Source organism: Rhinoderma darwinii, chromosome 4, assembly GCF_050947455.1.
Source record: "Rhinoderma darwinii isolate aRhiDar2 chromosome 4, aRhiDar2.hap1, whole genome shotgun sequence".
Classification (NCBI taxonomy): Eukaryota; Metazoa; Chordata; class Amphibia; order Anura; family Rhinodermatidae; genus Rhinoderma; species Rhinoderma darwinii.
Genome location: NC_134690.1, coordinates 238,935,408 through 238,951,922, shown reverse-complemented (window position 1 = coordinate 238,951,922; position 16,515 = coordinate 238,935,408). Strand labels below are relative to the sequence as shown.

At 42.9% G+C, this 16,515-nt stretch overlaps 1 protein-coding gene across 3 annotated transcripts in view; it reads right to left on the bottom strand.

The window, feature by feature from the left end:
• The window catches only part of LOC142761057 (amine sulfotransferase-like), a 42,652-nt gene extending 27,240 nt beyond the window's left edge, over positions 1–15,412 (bottom strand). The window contains exons 1-3 of one of the 3 annotated variants that reach the window (XM_075864249.1): positions 15,344–15,412; positions 8,518–8,703; positions 4,360–4,532 (exon numbers count right to left, since the gene is read on the bottom strand). In XM_075864249.1, coding sequence (XP_075720364.1) covers positions 4,360–4,516 — 157 coding nt within the window. In that variant the 5' untranslated portion in view covers positions 4,517–4,532; positions 8,518–8,703; positions 15,344–15,412. The remainder of the gene's footprint in view (positions 1–4,359; positions 4,533–8,517; positions 8,704–15,343) is intronic. The other 2 variants (XM_075864250.1, XM_075864251.1) reach the window with 2 other exon arrangements.
• Positions 15,413–16,515: the final 1,103 nt, after the last annotated feature.

Here is a 16,515-nt window from a genome sequence, read left to right as displayed (position 1 = left end):
TTATCTGAATGGAACTCTCAGAAATACATGCACCTGCTGCAGAAAAAAAACACAACACTGGTCACTTAACTCCCACACATTATCACTAGGAGGCTCCTGCCCATCACCTGCAACTCACCCCAGGATGCAATTTTGGCCCACAGCAATTAGTCACAGCTCTCTAACTCACCATACACCGCACGTTTTATACATTAGGCACTACCCCAGTTTAAAATGCGGCATAGCCTTGCTGCACTTCATCACCATGTTATGGCGCGACAAATGCAACTATAATGACATCCCAGTGCCAACAGTTTAAATGTCCAGCAAGCCAACATCATACCACCTCTATAAAGAAATAGAACTTTACAGTGCACAGCAGCACCTCAACATAAATAGCATAAAACAGTATGTATACTGTGGCCGGATTGACTACTTCTTCTCTTGGTGTGCTACTTAGTGCGAAATAAAGGCACATAACCTCAGAAAGCGGATTGCACGGTGAATATAAATAACTATATTACCTCAAGACATAAATACAACATATTACTGGCCAAAAATACAAATGTGTCACATTTTACACCCCTCTCCCGGTTAAACCTGTGCCGTCCCTGGCACAGACACAGAACTACAGCAGGCCAAGTAGCCAACTGGACCAATGGACACATAATCCCTCTTTTCAGGGAAAACCCAGCCGGATGTCAACGATAAAAGTCCCTCTTTACTTTAGAGGGACACAAGATTGGCACATTGTAGGAATAGTTCACCATGATGCATTTACCGTAGCTCACCGTAGGACGTCCAGCACCGAAGATCAAACCTGTTTGGTCACTGATACTCCTCCTCTTACACACAGCAGCATCCCTCCTCTGCACCCTACAGTGCCTCCGTTAGTGAAGCAGGCCTTCATCTTTTGTATGCGGCCGGCCATTGGCTACTGGGGACTAATGATATAGGTGGCTATAGTCCTTTTTGGTCCACTGGTTAGGCTGAACTGATTTGCATCACTAGCCTGTAGGTTCACAAGGCTTACAGGCATGCCGGGCCAGATGTCGATAAACACCTTCTGTGTCATTCACAGAGGCGAAACTGAAACCTTTCCGCTTGTCAAACCTTACTACAGTACCATGCCTCTTACTTCCTACTCTCAGGGGTTTGGTTGTCTTAAGTCATCAGATCTTGACGGACATATTTCTATTAATTGATGCGATACATCTCGTGCAGGACTGCGAGGACCTAATCAATCAAAAGGGGGTTTAGCCTGGTTGATTGCGCCTTTCCCACCAACGGACATGGCTATTGCACAGCCGCTCAGACCTACTACTTTGGCCTTACTCCGAGTCAGTCAGACAGTTTTACTGCGTTCCTCCTGTGCGGTCTATTCGGGCGGTGACCACCACTTACTCTCCGGGGCCCTTTTGTGTCCACCTAGGGTCGCCAAGGCTCTCGCCAGTATGGTACAACTTCTACCCCTCTTGGGGCACTGCTCTTTTGACCCCATCTGGATTTGTCATACACTACCTCCTCTAGCACATCTGGGTCATCAGGCTAGTACCAGCGACGGCTGGCCAAGTTCATCCCACTGTGAGACACTTTTCTCTCTTCTGCCAGGACATCCTGCTTACTACACCAAAAAGGGGGTAGATGGTGTGTGGCCCTTGCTGGTGTGTCGCTCAAAAGATTCCCACTTCAGTTTTTTTCGTCAGGGTGCTATCCATTTTTTTTAACTGATAGCACCCTGACACATTGATTTCAATGGGTCCATGCACACTTCTGTTGTTTTAACGAAACTGTGCGGCCGTTCCGTCAAAAGTAGTGCAGGTCCTACTCCTGCCGTTTTTGACCGAACAGTCTCGGCCTTTGCATTGATTTGGTTCGTGAAACAACGGGCTGCACACGGAAGCCATCCGTGTGCGGTCCGTGGTTTACGGAACCATCATTAGCGGCCGTTCAACGGCACACGGAAGTGTGCATGATGAAGCAGGAGATTGGTTGCAAGCTCAATCTTTACTATGGTGGCATTCTCAGCAAAAACAGCCAAAGCATAAAAAATAAAAAAGTTTGTCTCATAATGAGTTTTTATACACGATTTAAGCGGGCAAATGTTGGCTGGCTTGCTTGCTCTTCGCGGACCTTCCTGATACAGGACTTTGGTCTGGCAATACAGGCCTAGAAAATTTTCAACTGACATTAGACACCCTGTAAGGAATACATTTTTCACGAAGAAAGAGTGGGAATCCCTTCTCAGCTTATCATTTTGTGACTACAAAACAAACAATAAGACACTTAGGCCCACACCTACTAGTAAAGGAGGCAATTCAAGTGATACGTGCCAAATCTATTAAAAGGTACACGCCTCTTAATATATTTGGTGCATTTTAAACTCTATGACAATCAGAAGAAAAACTTATGCCTATGCCATTTTCACTTTGTTTACTTTAATAAATGTGGCCTAAGCTACGTCTCTGAAAACCACACCCACTATTCTTGTCAAATTTTGCATTTGATAAAAAAGTCGCAAATTTGTTGCATGTCGCCACCCGGACCCAGACTGATCAGCTGTTCTGGCTGCCTCCGGGCACCAGATGTTATTCAGTGGCCGGTGTCTGTACTGCAACTCTGCTGTTATTCAACTATTCAATTGAATAGGAGCAGAGCTGCAATACTGCAATACAGCATGGCCGCTATACTGTGACAGGAGCCATCTGCTTCCTCCACAGACATCTGGTGTCCGGAGGCAGCCGGAATAGCTGATAAGTACGGGGCCGTGTGTCAGACCCCCACCGATCATATACTAATGACCTATCCTGTGGGTAGGTCATCAGTATGAAAAACCGCCCCATGCCCGGACAACCCCTTTAACTGTGACTGAGTCACATGTTTTCTAGTTGATAAACATTTGGATACATGTTGTTGTGTTTTTACTGAGCACCACCCTAAATTGATACACCCAGAAGCCTCCAGTTCTTATTTCCTGCATTGTAGTCCCTCCCTAGACTGTATATTGGACTGTTGATAAGAATGCTATACAGTGCAGCCACCACCACTCTACCCTGCAAAAACAATATACAGGCATTGATTTCCTACCTTATTACTGTGAGGGAACCCCTGAAAAATGTATACACTTCAAGGGAACCCATACTCTTATTCATGCCTCTAAAAAGCTTGATGTAGTGGCGGGTAAAACATTCAATAATTCTAGCCCAGTATTTTAATTTGGCTGAGATATGATGACTGCTTTGCCAAGTAGGATGAAATCTGTTTTATCTTCCCTACTGTAAAAATACAGGTCTTGCTATTGCTTTGTTCTGATGAACCCCTGAGGATCCCAAACAACCCTGGTTGGGAAACACTAGACTAAGTAGTGAATACCACCATACAGTGCTCAAATAATACTAACATGCAGTCACCAAATAACAGCTCCATGTGTAATTTAAAGAGAACCTTTCACCTGCCCATACATGTGCAGCTGAGTGCAGCATGTAATGGGCAGGGCTGTACAAACTCTGTCTCACTATAAAAAAAAATCCTATCTTTTTCCGTTATTTAGATATCGGTGCCGTTATATTTGCCACCCGATATTTAAATAACTCTCTGAACTGTCAATGGGGCGTGTAATTGGCAAGGGGGCGTGTAACATCGTTGTGACGCTGTCCAATCAGCTACGGATAGTGTCACAGCAAGAGCTGGAGAGAGGAAAGCGAGAGCGTGTGTGCGCATGAACACGCAGCTCTGCCGCAACCACGGAACAGAAGAGGAGAAGAAGAATGTGAATTATTCTTCTTCTGTTCCATGGTGGCGGGAGTACCTTCGGCAGCAGCTTCTGAGCTATGTGCGCGAGCACACGCTCTCCTCTCTCTAGCTCTTGCCGTGACACTGTCCGTACCTGATTGGATAGTGTCACAGCGATGTTACATGCCCCCTTGCCAGTTAACCGCCCCTAGTCAGTTCAGGGGTTACATAAATATCGGGCACCAAATTTAACGGTGCCGATATCTAAATAACGGAGGAGGACAGGAAATGTTTTTAAAGTGCCCCAGGGCTTGTACAAAAAGATAGGATTTTTTTTATAGTGAGACAGAGTTTGTACAGCCCTGCCCATTACATGCTGCACTCAGCTGCACATGTATGGGCAGGTGAAAGGTTCTCTTTAATAAAAGTGCTATACAATTAATAAGTAGATTTCTGTTGGTCATAAATGCCCTGAGAGGCTTCCTTAAGCAAGGATAGCGAATGCACACTCTGCAGTTTCACAGGTCGCAAACCCCTAAGACCTGCCATGTGTAGCATATAGTTCAGCAAGCTCAGACCTTTTAACCCCTCAAGGACGCATTATTAGTTTGGGCATTACAGACACAGCAATTTTTTTTTTCAACTCACCTGATTTTGGATATGTAATCATGAATACATCATCTCCCCTTATTTTAAAATCCTGCAGTGAGTCTATGAACTCTGGTTGCATGAGCTCCTTAAAAAAGCAAAACTCTTTATATCGGTAAAGATTTGAGTCACGTAAAACTGGAGTAATTGTGTCCATGGTTAAACAAAGCTACCTGCAAGGAAAAGGCAAATTTAAGGACTCGTGCACACATCAGTGAAATTCTTCAGTGAGCGATCCGTTTTTTTAACGGAAAGCACACTGACTCTACATTTCTATGGGGCCATGTACAAATTTCTAAGGGGCCGTTTGTTTTTTTTTGCCAATACATGTGTCCGTTCCGCAGATTATAGAATAGGTCCTGTTGTTGTCAATTTTTGCGGATCGATCTCGCCCATTCTAGTCCTTTGGGTCCATCAAAAATATGGACCTCACACGGAAGGCATCTGTGTGCGGTCCACTTTTTGTGAATCAGTTGCCAGGCAACGTCAGGGAGGGCCGATTTTCTCTCTCTCCGTTATTTTTTGCGGTCCGTGAAATACGGAAGGCACACGGATGCAAAATACCGAGAAACGGAACGGATGCGGAATGAACACCATACGGAAATCATGCGGACATCAAAACGGGCACTCGGATCATGAGTTGTAAAAATATAATTATTTATACATTTCTAAAATATATATTATTATTATTATTATTATTAATATTATTATTATTATTATTATTATTATAATTAATCAGAAGCTAATAATATTACTAATAATAGTCACAATATAATTCTCTCAAGAAGTAGTTTTCTTCTTTTAAAAATGTTTTAATTAAACATATTATTTATAATTTAGTCTTTGTTTACGCAAAAGCAAATTAAATAAAATCTCTGTGAAGTATTTTCCAACTACAGTAAAGGAAATAAGTATTTGATCCCTTGCTGATTTTGTAAGTTTGCCCACTGTCAAAGACATGAACAGTCTAGAATTTTTAGGCTAGGTTAATTTTACCAGTGAGAGATAGATTATATAAAAAAACAAAAAAAGAAAATCACACAGTCAAAATTATATATATTTATTTGCATTGTGCACAGAGAAATAAGTATTTGATCCCTTTGGCAAACAAGACTTAATACTTGGTGGAAAAACCCTTGTTGGAAAGCACAGCAGTCAGACATTTTTTTGTAGTTGATGATTGTCATGACGCGGGGTGTGGACCCACTGGACCGTACCGCATAGCGGGGTAGCAGCTGGCCAACTAGGTACAAAACAATGTCTATAGTTCAAAACGGGTACCTGAGGCAATAGTAGATAGTGGCAGGATCACGACTTGGCTTTCACAGCAGGTGATGCCGCGGATGCGGCGGAACGCACGACTTGGCTTTCACAGCAGGTGATGCCGCGGATGCGGCGGAAGGCACGACTTGGCTTTCACAGCAGGTGATGCCGCGGATGCAGCGGAAGACACGACTTGGCTTTCACAGCTGGTAACGATAGTACGGGATACAGGGTACAGGCAGCAGGAACGGGCAACACTGGGAACTGGAAAACACTGGGAGACCTTTAGCAAGACAGACTAGGGTATACAACAACGCTCAGGCAAGGAACCAGTGGGCAGAGCTCCTTTTTATAGTCCAGCAGCCATTTGGGCTAATAACTGATTACTGGCAGCTGGACGCGTACTGGCCCTTTAAGGCCGTGCACGCGCGGGCGCGCGCACCCTGCGGGGAACGGCGCGAGGACCCGGAATACAGTGCCGGCGACTGCAAGAGGGAGGAGGACGCCGAGCAGAGAGGTGTCCATGGCCGGGATCGTCAGGGGGTGAGTTAGAACGGCGATCCCCGGCCATGGACGTAACAATGATGAGGTTTGCACACATGTTAGATGGAATTTTGGCCCACTCCTCTTTGCAGATCATCTGTAAATCATTAAGATTTCGAGGCTGTCGCTTGGCAACTCGGATCTTCAGCTCCCTCCATAAGTTTTCGATGGGATTAAGGTCTGAAGACTGGCTAGGCCACTCCATGACCTTAATGTGCTTCTTTTTGAGCCACTCCTTTGTTGCCTTGGCTCTATGTTTCGGGTCATTGTCGTGCTGGAAGACCCAGCCACGAGCCATTTTTAATATCGTGGTGGATGGAAGGAGGTTGTCACTCAGGATTTGATGGTACATGGCTCCATCCATTCTCCCATTGATGCGGTGAAGTAGTCCTGTGCCCTTAGCAGAGAAACACCCCCAAAACATAATGTTTCCACCTCCATGCTCGACAGTGGGGACGGTGTTCTTTGGGTCATAGGCAGCATTTATCTTCCTCCAAACACGGCGAGTTGAGTTAATGCCAAAGAGCTCAATTTTAGTCTCATCTGACCACAGCACCTTCTCCCAATCACTCTCAGAATCATCCAGATGTTCATTTGCAAACTTCAGACGGGCCTGTACATGTGCCTTCTTGAGCAGGGGGACCTTGCGGGCACTGCAGGATTTTAATCCCTTACGGCGTAATGTGTTAACCAATGGTTTTCTTGGTGACTGTGGTCCCAGCTGCCTTGAGATCATTAACAAGTTTCCCCCGTGTAGTTTTCGGCTGAGCTCTCACCTTCCTCAGGATCAAGGATACCCCACGAGGTGAGATTTTGCATGGAGCCCCAGATCAATGTCGATTGACAGTCATTTTGTATGTCTTCCATTTTCTTACTATTGCACCAACAGTTGTCTCCTTCTCACCCAGCGTCTTACTTATGGTTTTGTAGCCCATTCCAGCCTTGTGCAGGTCTATGATCTTGTCCCTGACATCCTAAGAAAGCTCTTTGGTCTTGCCCATGTTGTAGAGGTTAGAGTCAGACTGATTAATTGAGTCTGTGGACAGGAGTCTTTTATACAGGTGACCATTTAAGACAGCTGTCTTTAATGCAGGCACCAAGTTGATTTGGAGCGTGTAACTGGTCTGGAGGAGGCTGAACTCTTAATGGTTGGTAGGGGATCAAATACTTATTTCCCTGTGCACAATGCAAATAAATGTATTTAATTTTGACTATGTGATTTTCTGTTTTTTGTTTTTATATAATCTATCTCTCACTGGTAAAATTAACCTAGCCTAAAAATTCTAGACTGTTCATGTCTTTGACAGTGGGCAAACTTACAAAATCAGCAAGGGATCAAATACTTATTTCCTTCACTGTATATCTTCTAGATATGGGAAATATTGTCTCATTCATAAGTGCCTATCAGTTTAAACCTCTGGTAAATCCCCCCAATTTTAAACCATTTTTCTAAGCTAAATAAGTAGTAGAAGTACTAAATGATTGAAGATACAAAATAGATAATAATAATAATAATAATAATAATAATAATAAAGCAAACTTAAACTTCACAATGGTACGCTACAAGACTACAAGTATGTGACAGTCAGTATCAATATTATTATGTGACACGCAAACAAACAAATTAGTGAGTATTTTGAGCACACAGTTTTTTGCTAAATTTAATGCATATCAGATGAAAAAAAAAGTCACTTTTTTCACAAAAGTATCACTTTGAAGACTGATTTCTTTGTAAAGCGAACAGGAGAATGAAGAAACACACCCCAAAATGTATCACCCTGTTTCTCCTGTGTTCAAAAATACCCCCATTGTGGCCCTAATGCGCTGCCTGGACACAAAGCAGGGCCCAAAAGGAAGGGATCACCAGGAAGATTTCAGGAAACATATTTTGATTGAAACTGTTTTAAAGAGGCTCTGTCACCACATTATAAGTGCCCTATCTCATACATAAGGAGATGTGCGCTATAATGTAGGTGACAGTAATGCTTTTTATTTAAAAAAAACGATCTGTTTTGACCACTTTATTAGCGATTTTAGATTTACGCTAATGAGTTGCTTAATGCCCAAGTGGGCGTGTTTTTACTGTAGACCAAGTGGGCGTTGTACAGAGGAGTGTATGACGCTGACCAATCAGCGTCATGCACTCCTCTCCATTCATTTAGGCAGCGCATAGGGATCCTTTTATACTAACACATTAACAATACTGAAGTGTTTAGACGGGATGTCTATTCACAATCTCTGCACTTCGTTACTCTGTCTAATCCAGGAAATCAACAAAAGGGTTCTACAGATCGCCACAAGACTGTCCACTAACACAGATAAGACAAAGATTTATAAAATCAATTCGCTTACCGTGTTATTGCGGAGGTGATCAAATTCCTTCAGTGGGCAACTTTGAGTCCTCTGTTTCACCCTGTGATTGTCGATTGTCCGGATTTTGATATTTCCTCGAGTGAGGCCCCACGTTCGGGCGCCAAATGTCAGGTCCGTATTTCACACCAAATAACCACCTATGTAAATTGAAAGCTGAAGGCATGCCTGGAAAGAAGTACACCACACAGAGTAATGTTGGTAGACATTCCCTCCCTCAGCTAGGAGGAAGACTGAAAAACTTTTTATTCAGAACAAAGAAACACAGAAAAAGACACATGCCTCCAGAGAGATGTGGGAGTGCCCAAGCCCCCCACCGGTTTCTCAGCTGTAACTTCTCAGACTCACTCTTCTTGCATTCCAGGGGGCGGTGTCTTCCATAGGTGTGTCCGACATGAACAAAGAACTTATTATATATCAGTATATTACACAAAGAACTGAAATGTATATACATATGTATGAGGATAATATTTTTCAAACAATATACATGGTAATGATCCCTGACATAGTTACAGCAGAGGAAGCGTGATCTCGGTAAATGACAGGTTACAACGAGATTACGCGTCCTCTGCTGTAACTACCACAGACAGAGTAACGAAGTGCAGAGATTGTGAATAGACATCCCGTGGAATGTCTATTCACTGTCTAAACACTTCAGTATTCTTAATGTGTTAGTATAAGGGCATGCCCAGACGTGGCGGAATTCTTCCGCTACTGTCCGCATCAATGCCGCACAGAATCTGCGTTGCAGATTCTATTGCGGCTCTGCCCAAAATGGGCATTAAATTGATGCGGACTAGCCGTTGCGTATTGAGGTGAAGTACTTCCCTTCTCTCTATCAGTGCAGGATAGAGAGAAGGAACAGCACTTTCCCTAGTGAAAGTAAAAGAATTTCATACTTACCCAGCCGTTGTCTTGGTGACGCGTCCCTCTTTCGGCATCCAGCCCGACCTCCCTGGATGACGCGGCAGTCCATGTGACCCTGCAGCCTGTGATTGGCTGCAGCCATCACTTAGACTGAAACGTCATCCTGGGAAGCCGGACTGGAGGAAGAAGTAGGGAGTTCTCGGTAAGTATGAACTTCTATTTTTTTTACAGATTGATGTATATTGTGATCGGTAGTCACTGTCCAGGGTGCAGAAACAGTTACTGCCGATCGCTTAACTCTTTCAGCACCCTGGACAGTGACTATTTACTGACGTCGCCTAGCAACACTCCCGTAATTACGGGTGCACACACGTAGTCACCCGTAATTATGGGTGCACACACGTAGTCACCCGTAATTATGGGTGCACACAGATAGTCACCCGTAATTACGGGAGCCCCATTGACTTCCTCAGTCTGGCTGTAGACCTAGAAATACATAGGTCCAGCCAGAATGAAGAAATGTCATGTTAGTAAAACCAATACGCTCCGCAGCACACATAACATCTACATAACATCTGCGGACTTCATTGCAGAATTTTGAATCTCCATTGAAGTCAATGGAGAAATTCCGCAATGAGTCCGCAACAAGTCCGCTACACGTTCGCAACAACCAATGTATGCTGCGGACACCAAATTTCCGCGCCGCAGCCTATTCTACGCAGCGGAATTGTCCGCAACGTGTAAACGAACACAACTAAAAAGCAGTGGAAGGCAATGGAGAAACGTGTACGCTGCGGATTTCCGCTACATGTGGTCATGCCCTAAGACAGCACATAGCGATCTAAAAGGATCCCTATGCGCTGCCTAAATGAATGGAGAGGAGTGCATGACGCTGATTGGTCAGCGTCATACACTCCTCTGTACAACGCCCACTTGGTCTAAAGTAAAAACACGCCCACTTGGGCATTAAGCAACTCCTTAGCATAAATCTAAAATCGCTAATAAAGTGGTGAAAATAGATAATTTTTTTAAATAAAAAGCATTACTGTCACCTACATTATAGCACCAATCTCCTTATGTAGGAGATAGGGCACTTATAATGTGGTGACAGAGCCTCTTTAAGCCCCTTTGCCCATTTGGAGACGCTTTGTGCTGCCAGAAGGGTAGAAATCCCCCATAAATTACCCCATTTGGAACAATAGACCCTTTAACGTATTTATTTAGCAGTGTAGTGAGTATTTTGACCCCACATTTTATTGGTACATTTAATGCAAAGAGAGTAAAAAAAAAATATATATATTTTTTACAAATGTGTCATCTTAAAGACAGGATTTTTTGTAAAACAAACATGAAAATGAAGAAATGCACCCCACAATGTATTCATCTAAAGGTATAGTGAGAATTTTTAGTTTTGTTTGAGGGTCTTTACAGATAATCCCCTTTTGTGTGACCAATTGTAAAGGTGTTCATCATAGTGACAATTTTGGCAGCACAAGCATTTAGCAGCAATTTATGCAGTGGGGTGGCATAGAATTTTTTTTATACTTTATTTATACAAAGGTGTCACTTTGATAATAATGATAATTGTTTGGTTTTGCGTGTGTGTGTTCCAATTTGTAATGTAATTGGCAAAAGGGTAAATTAAATTTTAATAATCAAACTAAAAAGGGCAAACGTGACAGAGCAAATAAAGTAATTGTAAAATTAATATTGAAATTTGAAAATTAAAGTGGAATGATAGATTTTTAAACAATCTTGGATGCAAAGCTCAGGCTTGGAGGGGCACGTGTCACGCTGATGAATTGTTTCTTTGCGATTTCCTCTTTTATAACAGACACAGTATATTTTCTGGGGCCGTCTTTTTTTTTCTGTGGGAGGCACCTTTAGAAGGGAAATGTTGCCCTCTAACAATTCTGGAGGCATCACTTCCGGAGGCTGAATTTTCTCCCCCCTCTTCGGTGTTTTTTTTTTATTATTCTTTCCTGGTATTCCAGGTACTTTTTCTGATGGCCAGCATATCTGTACAACACATAAGAATTGTACAATGCCATTTGAATCAGGTGTACAACTAGTTTTTTGTACCACATACGGGTCTTTCTCATCGCATCATATGGCTTTATCATCTAATTAGATAAATCGACTCCCCCCATATGTTTATTGTATGCCTGGATACATACAGGCTTTGGTGTTTCTTCTGCTCTGCCACGCATAAGGACAAGAGTGCTCTCTTCATTGTGGATAGTTGTAAGCATAAGGACATCTTTTTTGTCCTTATACTTTAGGACCAGCACCCCATCATTACACATCGCCCTGCTCTCGCCTCTCTTCAATTTCTGGGCTATGAGGGTCTTTGGAAGGCCTCGCTGGTTCTTACGAACCGTTCCACAGGCCACTGTTTGCTTCAGGGCAAGACTTTTAAAAAGCGGGACACTTGTGTAAAATTTATCTAGGTACAAGTGGTAGCCCTTTTCAAGGGTGCATGAGGTCCCACACAATTTTCCCACTTGTACCTAGATAGGGGGGGCAGTCTAGGGGATTTATTTTTGTGTCCTTGCCCTTTTATATTCTGAAGGTATATGTGTACCCGGATTCTGATTCACACATTTTATAAATTTTAATGCCACATCTGGCCCTTTTATTTGGAAGGTACTGCCTAAATTTTAATCTTCCCTTAAAGTGAACAAGGTACTCATCGATTGAGATGTGCTTCTGAGGGGTGTATAATTCTTCAAATTTTTTTGTAAAATGGGCAATGACTGGTCAAATTTTAAAGAGGCGATTGGAGTTTGGGTCATCTCAGGGGTGGGCACTGGGTATAATCATTATAGTGTAAAAATTTAAGAATGGCCTCAAACCTTCCTCTGGGCATTGTATTACGATACATTGGTGTATGATGTAACACATCTGTTGACCAGTATGATCGCATTGTTGGCTTCTTTGTCAGGCCCATATTCATCAGCAACCCACAGAATGTTAACATTTCGGTTGCATCAGTGGGATGCCACCTGTATTGTCTGGCAAAAAAGGATTGCAGGTTTGCATTAATAAATTGTTCTGCGTAGAGGTTAGTTTGCACAACCACTGAATTAATAAAATCATCAGTTATATAAAGTTTTAAAAAAATTCTAACTAATTTAGCCCTGTAGTATCCACTCTAATTCCTGAGGCACCAATAAATTCAGGAATTTGAGGGTTAAAAATACATGGGGGTGCCCAATCCTCTTCACTTGTGCCAGGCAGGGCTTGATGGCTTCTCATTTCAGAGGTTTGAGGGGTTTTAGAGGTTTGAGAGGTTTCCTCGTCGTCACTGGAGGAAGTTGAAAGGTGAAATATGGATCCCCCTTCTCTGGCAGAATCGCTATCAGAATAGAGCATTTGAAATGCCTCTTCTGTGGTATACAGTCGCTTTGCCATAATGATTTTAATAAGATATATATATATATACGTGAAATATAATACAGTAAACTGTTCTGTAATAGTGATCTAAGTGGACGTACCTATAATATGTAATCTGTTACAGTAAACTCTACTGTAACAGTTATATAATGTAACAAATTATCATTCTTTTTTTCTTTTTTTATATTATATTATTTTTTCTTTTTAAATAAAACGTCCCTAACAAATGTACAACTATCCCTAATGGACATTGGCAGGTGATGGCAATTCACAGTACAGCCCACGTCACTCTGGGATCCTCACTTGGTAGAGCAGAGAAGGGGCACTAGACAATGGCAGGTGATGGCGATTCACAGTACAGGGAACGTCACTCTGCGATCCTCACTGGGCTGAGCAGGGATGGGGCACTGGACAATGGCAGGTGATGGCGATTCACAGTACAGGGCACATCACTCTGGGATCTTTACTGGGTAGAGCAGGGAAGGGGCACTGGACAATGGCAGGTGATGGCGATTCACAGTACAGGGCACTTCACTCTCTGGGCACTTTACTGGGTAGAGCAGGGTAGGGGCACTTGTCAGTGACACTGGAAGGGAATTGATATAATTCTTTATTTTCTGTCTTCTCTGTCTTCTTTCACTGTCTCTTACTAACACATGTCTGATCTCCTCACTCTCTCTCACAAAAGGAGGAGATCAGACGCTGTGAGCAAAAGTTGATGCCCCGAAACTGGCATCAATAAGCTGTGATTGGTCATTCACTACATACAAGTGACAACCTGCTGTCTTTGACAGCAGTTTTCGCATTTTGTTCTCCTCCCCTGGCTCTTTCTGCCAGGTAACTCTTAGACTGCTGTGATTCGTCAGTCACTACTGACTGACCAATCACAGAGATCGCAAACAAGCGACCGCTGTGACTGGTCCCCCACATCTTGTCAGTGACGATCTGCTGTCTTTGATTGTAGTCGTCACATATTAAATGCCCTAACCCCTGCTCTTTCTGCCGGGTTACGCTGTGATTGGTCGGTCACTGCTGACTGACCAATCACAGCGATCGCAAATGGAGGACCACTGTGACTGGTCCCCCACATCTTGTCAGTGATGATCTGCTGTATTTGACAGCAGTAAACACGTTCAATTCCCTAACCCGGCTCTTTCTGCCAGGTTACTATACTAAAACGCTGTGATTGGTCAGTCACTACTGACTGACCAATCACAGCGATAGCAGGAGGCTCTGCACTGTGATTGGTCCCTCGCCATATGAGAGTGACTATCGGCTGTCTGTGACTGCCGATATCAATCTTCTGTCACCATGTCTATTGACATGGCGACAGATTTTAGCCATGACGTACCTCATGGTGCCTTAATGCATGGCAAACCATGACATACAGTTGCGTCATGGTGCGTTAAGGGGTTAAAGAAGTAAAGCTATATGGGTGTCATTGCGTCAAGTCAGAGGCTCGGTGCTGTAAAGCAAGTGGTGGTGATGGGCAGGGCCCTTTCTTTTTATATGGGCCCCTCATGGCATTACCGCTTGTACTGTCCTTATGCTGGTCCTGTGCATGCATAACATTTAGAGCGCTGATGAATCTACCTGGAGTGTTAAGCCTGGTGCAATTACCTAAGGGCTGAAACAACAATTCATCCAAGAAGTCACAAAACTTTCTAGGAAAACATCCAAGGAACCGTAAGCCTCTTTGCAGTCAGCTAAGATCAGTGTTCATGAAAAGTGGGTAAGAGAATCGAGACAGAAATCACTGCTGTCCAAAGCCAACAAAAAGTGTCACATTTAGGCCCCATGCACACGAGCATGAAAAATCTCTGTAATTGCGGACTGTAATACGGTCCGCAATTACAGACCCACCCGGTTCTGTTGGCCGCGGACACCTTTCCGTATCGCTACGGATAGGTGTCCGTGCCGTAGAACCGTGCTGGGAATTATGGAGCATGTCCTATTTTTAGTTTTTTACGGGCCGTGCTCCGATATGTCAGCAGCTGGCCGTGCCCGCAATTGCGGCCCGTGATTACGGGCACGGCTGTGTGCATGAGGCAGTACACTTGTAAAACAGCAACTGCATCTATTTATGTGGCACAAATATAGGTCTAAATAATTCTGAATAATAAAAATAATAATTAGTTACATATTGCTCATGTATAAAGAGTGACATCTAAAGGAGAGTGGCTTATAATATACACATAAAGAATTGTACATTATTGAGATTCTAATAAGTTTTGATACCATGGTTTGGAGCTGGACTGACATAACGTCCAGATTATAGCATTCCAGATAAAAGGATTTTCAGGGGTAATACATTTACTAGAAAAATATAATCACCAGCATAACAAATCAATTAATATTTATTAATTTTACTTTTGGCATATGTGTTCGGCAGCTTTCAGGAAGAAATGTAAGAACTAAGAAACATTTTGATATTTTACTATGTAGAATGTAGGCCCTATGAAATAACAGGAAAGTAAAACAATAAAAAGAAAACATAACTAAACACAGTGGCCCCTTTTCAACAATAAATGATAATATAACTTACTTATGTATGGTCTTCCTGCTCTTGACTCGTAGACTGAGCTGGACACACTCTATTGCATTCCTCTCACAGAAGATTATCAGGATCTCTGCCAAGATGTGGCAACACAGCAAAGTCCAACCCATTCCATTCAGTCCTTCTCATTCTTCTATTCTACCAACTAAATTTAACTATTGAGTGACTATCTTAGTGGAAATATATTGAGATATTATGCTTTGATTTTGTAGCTTTCACGTAAATAGTAGTACCGGACATTTTAAATGTTTTCACGGAAGTGAATGAAAATTTGTACACTTATTAATTTCCAAATATATCTCAAATATTGATTATATCACACATAGCTCTGAATCTCCTGCTTTCCCTTTACAGCCTGCTTAGTTACATAGCAAAATTCTGGCAACTGGCAGCCACTACTATAGGAAGCAGGGCCGCCGTCAGGGCAGTACAGCTGGTACTGCAGTCAGGAGCCGGCAACAATGCTGGTAAAAAGGGCCCTGCCACTTCTTAGTAACTGTAAACATTTCTATCAGGGCCCCAGCGTTAGTAAGGCTTCGTTCACATCTGCGCTAGGGCTCCGTTCCGATGTTCCATCTGAGCTTTCCGTCAGAACGGAGCCCTGACAGACACAAACGGAAACCATAGGTTTGCATGGGCTTTAGGGAATTCTGCTGATTGTTAAATCAGCAGCATGCCTATTATGTTGCAAAATTGCTACGCATTTCACCCTTCACAATGCAAAGGGTTAATTTGCTGCAAATCCTTAGCAAAATCTGTAAAGGTAAATTTACATGTAGCATAAACACTATAGATTTTCCGCAATGGATTTCATAGTGGAAAATCTGCAGCGTAATACAGTAGCGCAGCAGTAGCAGCAGAGTGGATGAGATTTGAACAAATCTCATCCACACACTGTGTAAAAAATGCATTAGAAAACCATTGTTAAATCGTTTTTTTAATCCGCAGCATGTCCATTTATGTTGCAGAATCGCTGCTTTCTGTTGTGGGTATTCTCCATTGAATTCAATGGGGAGGTAAAATCTGCAACAAATAGCAGATGTTGCTATTTTTGCGGCGGAAAAGCTGCAATTCTGCCACAAAATAATTGCAACTCAGAAAAGAAATCTCATACTTACCCAGAACACTGTGCTTCTGCGTCCAGCCCGGCCTCCGGGGAT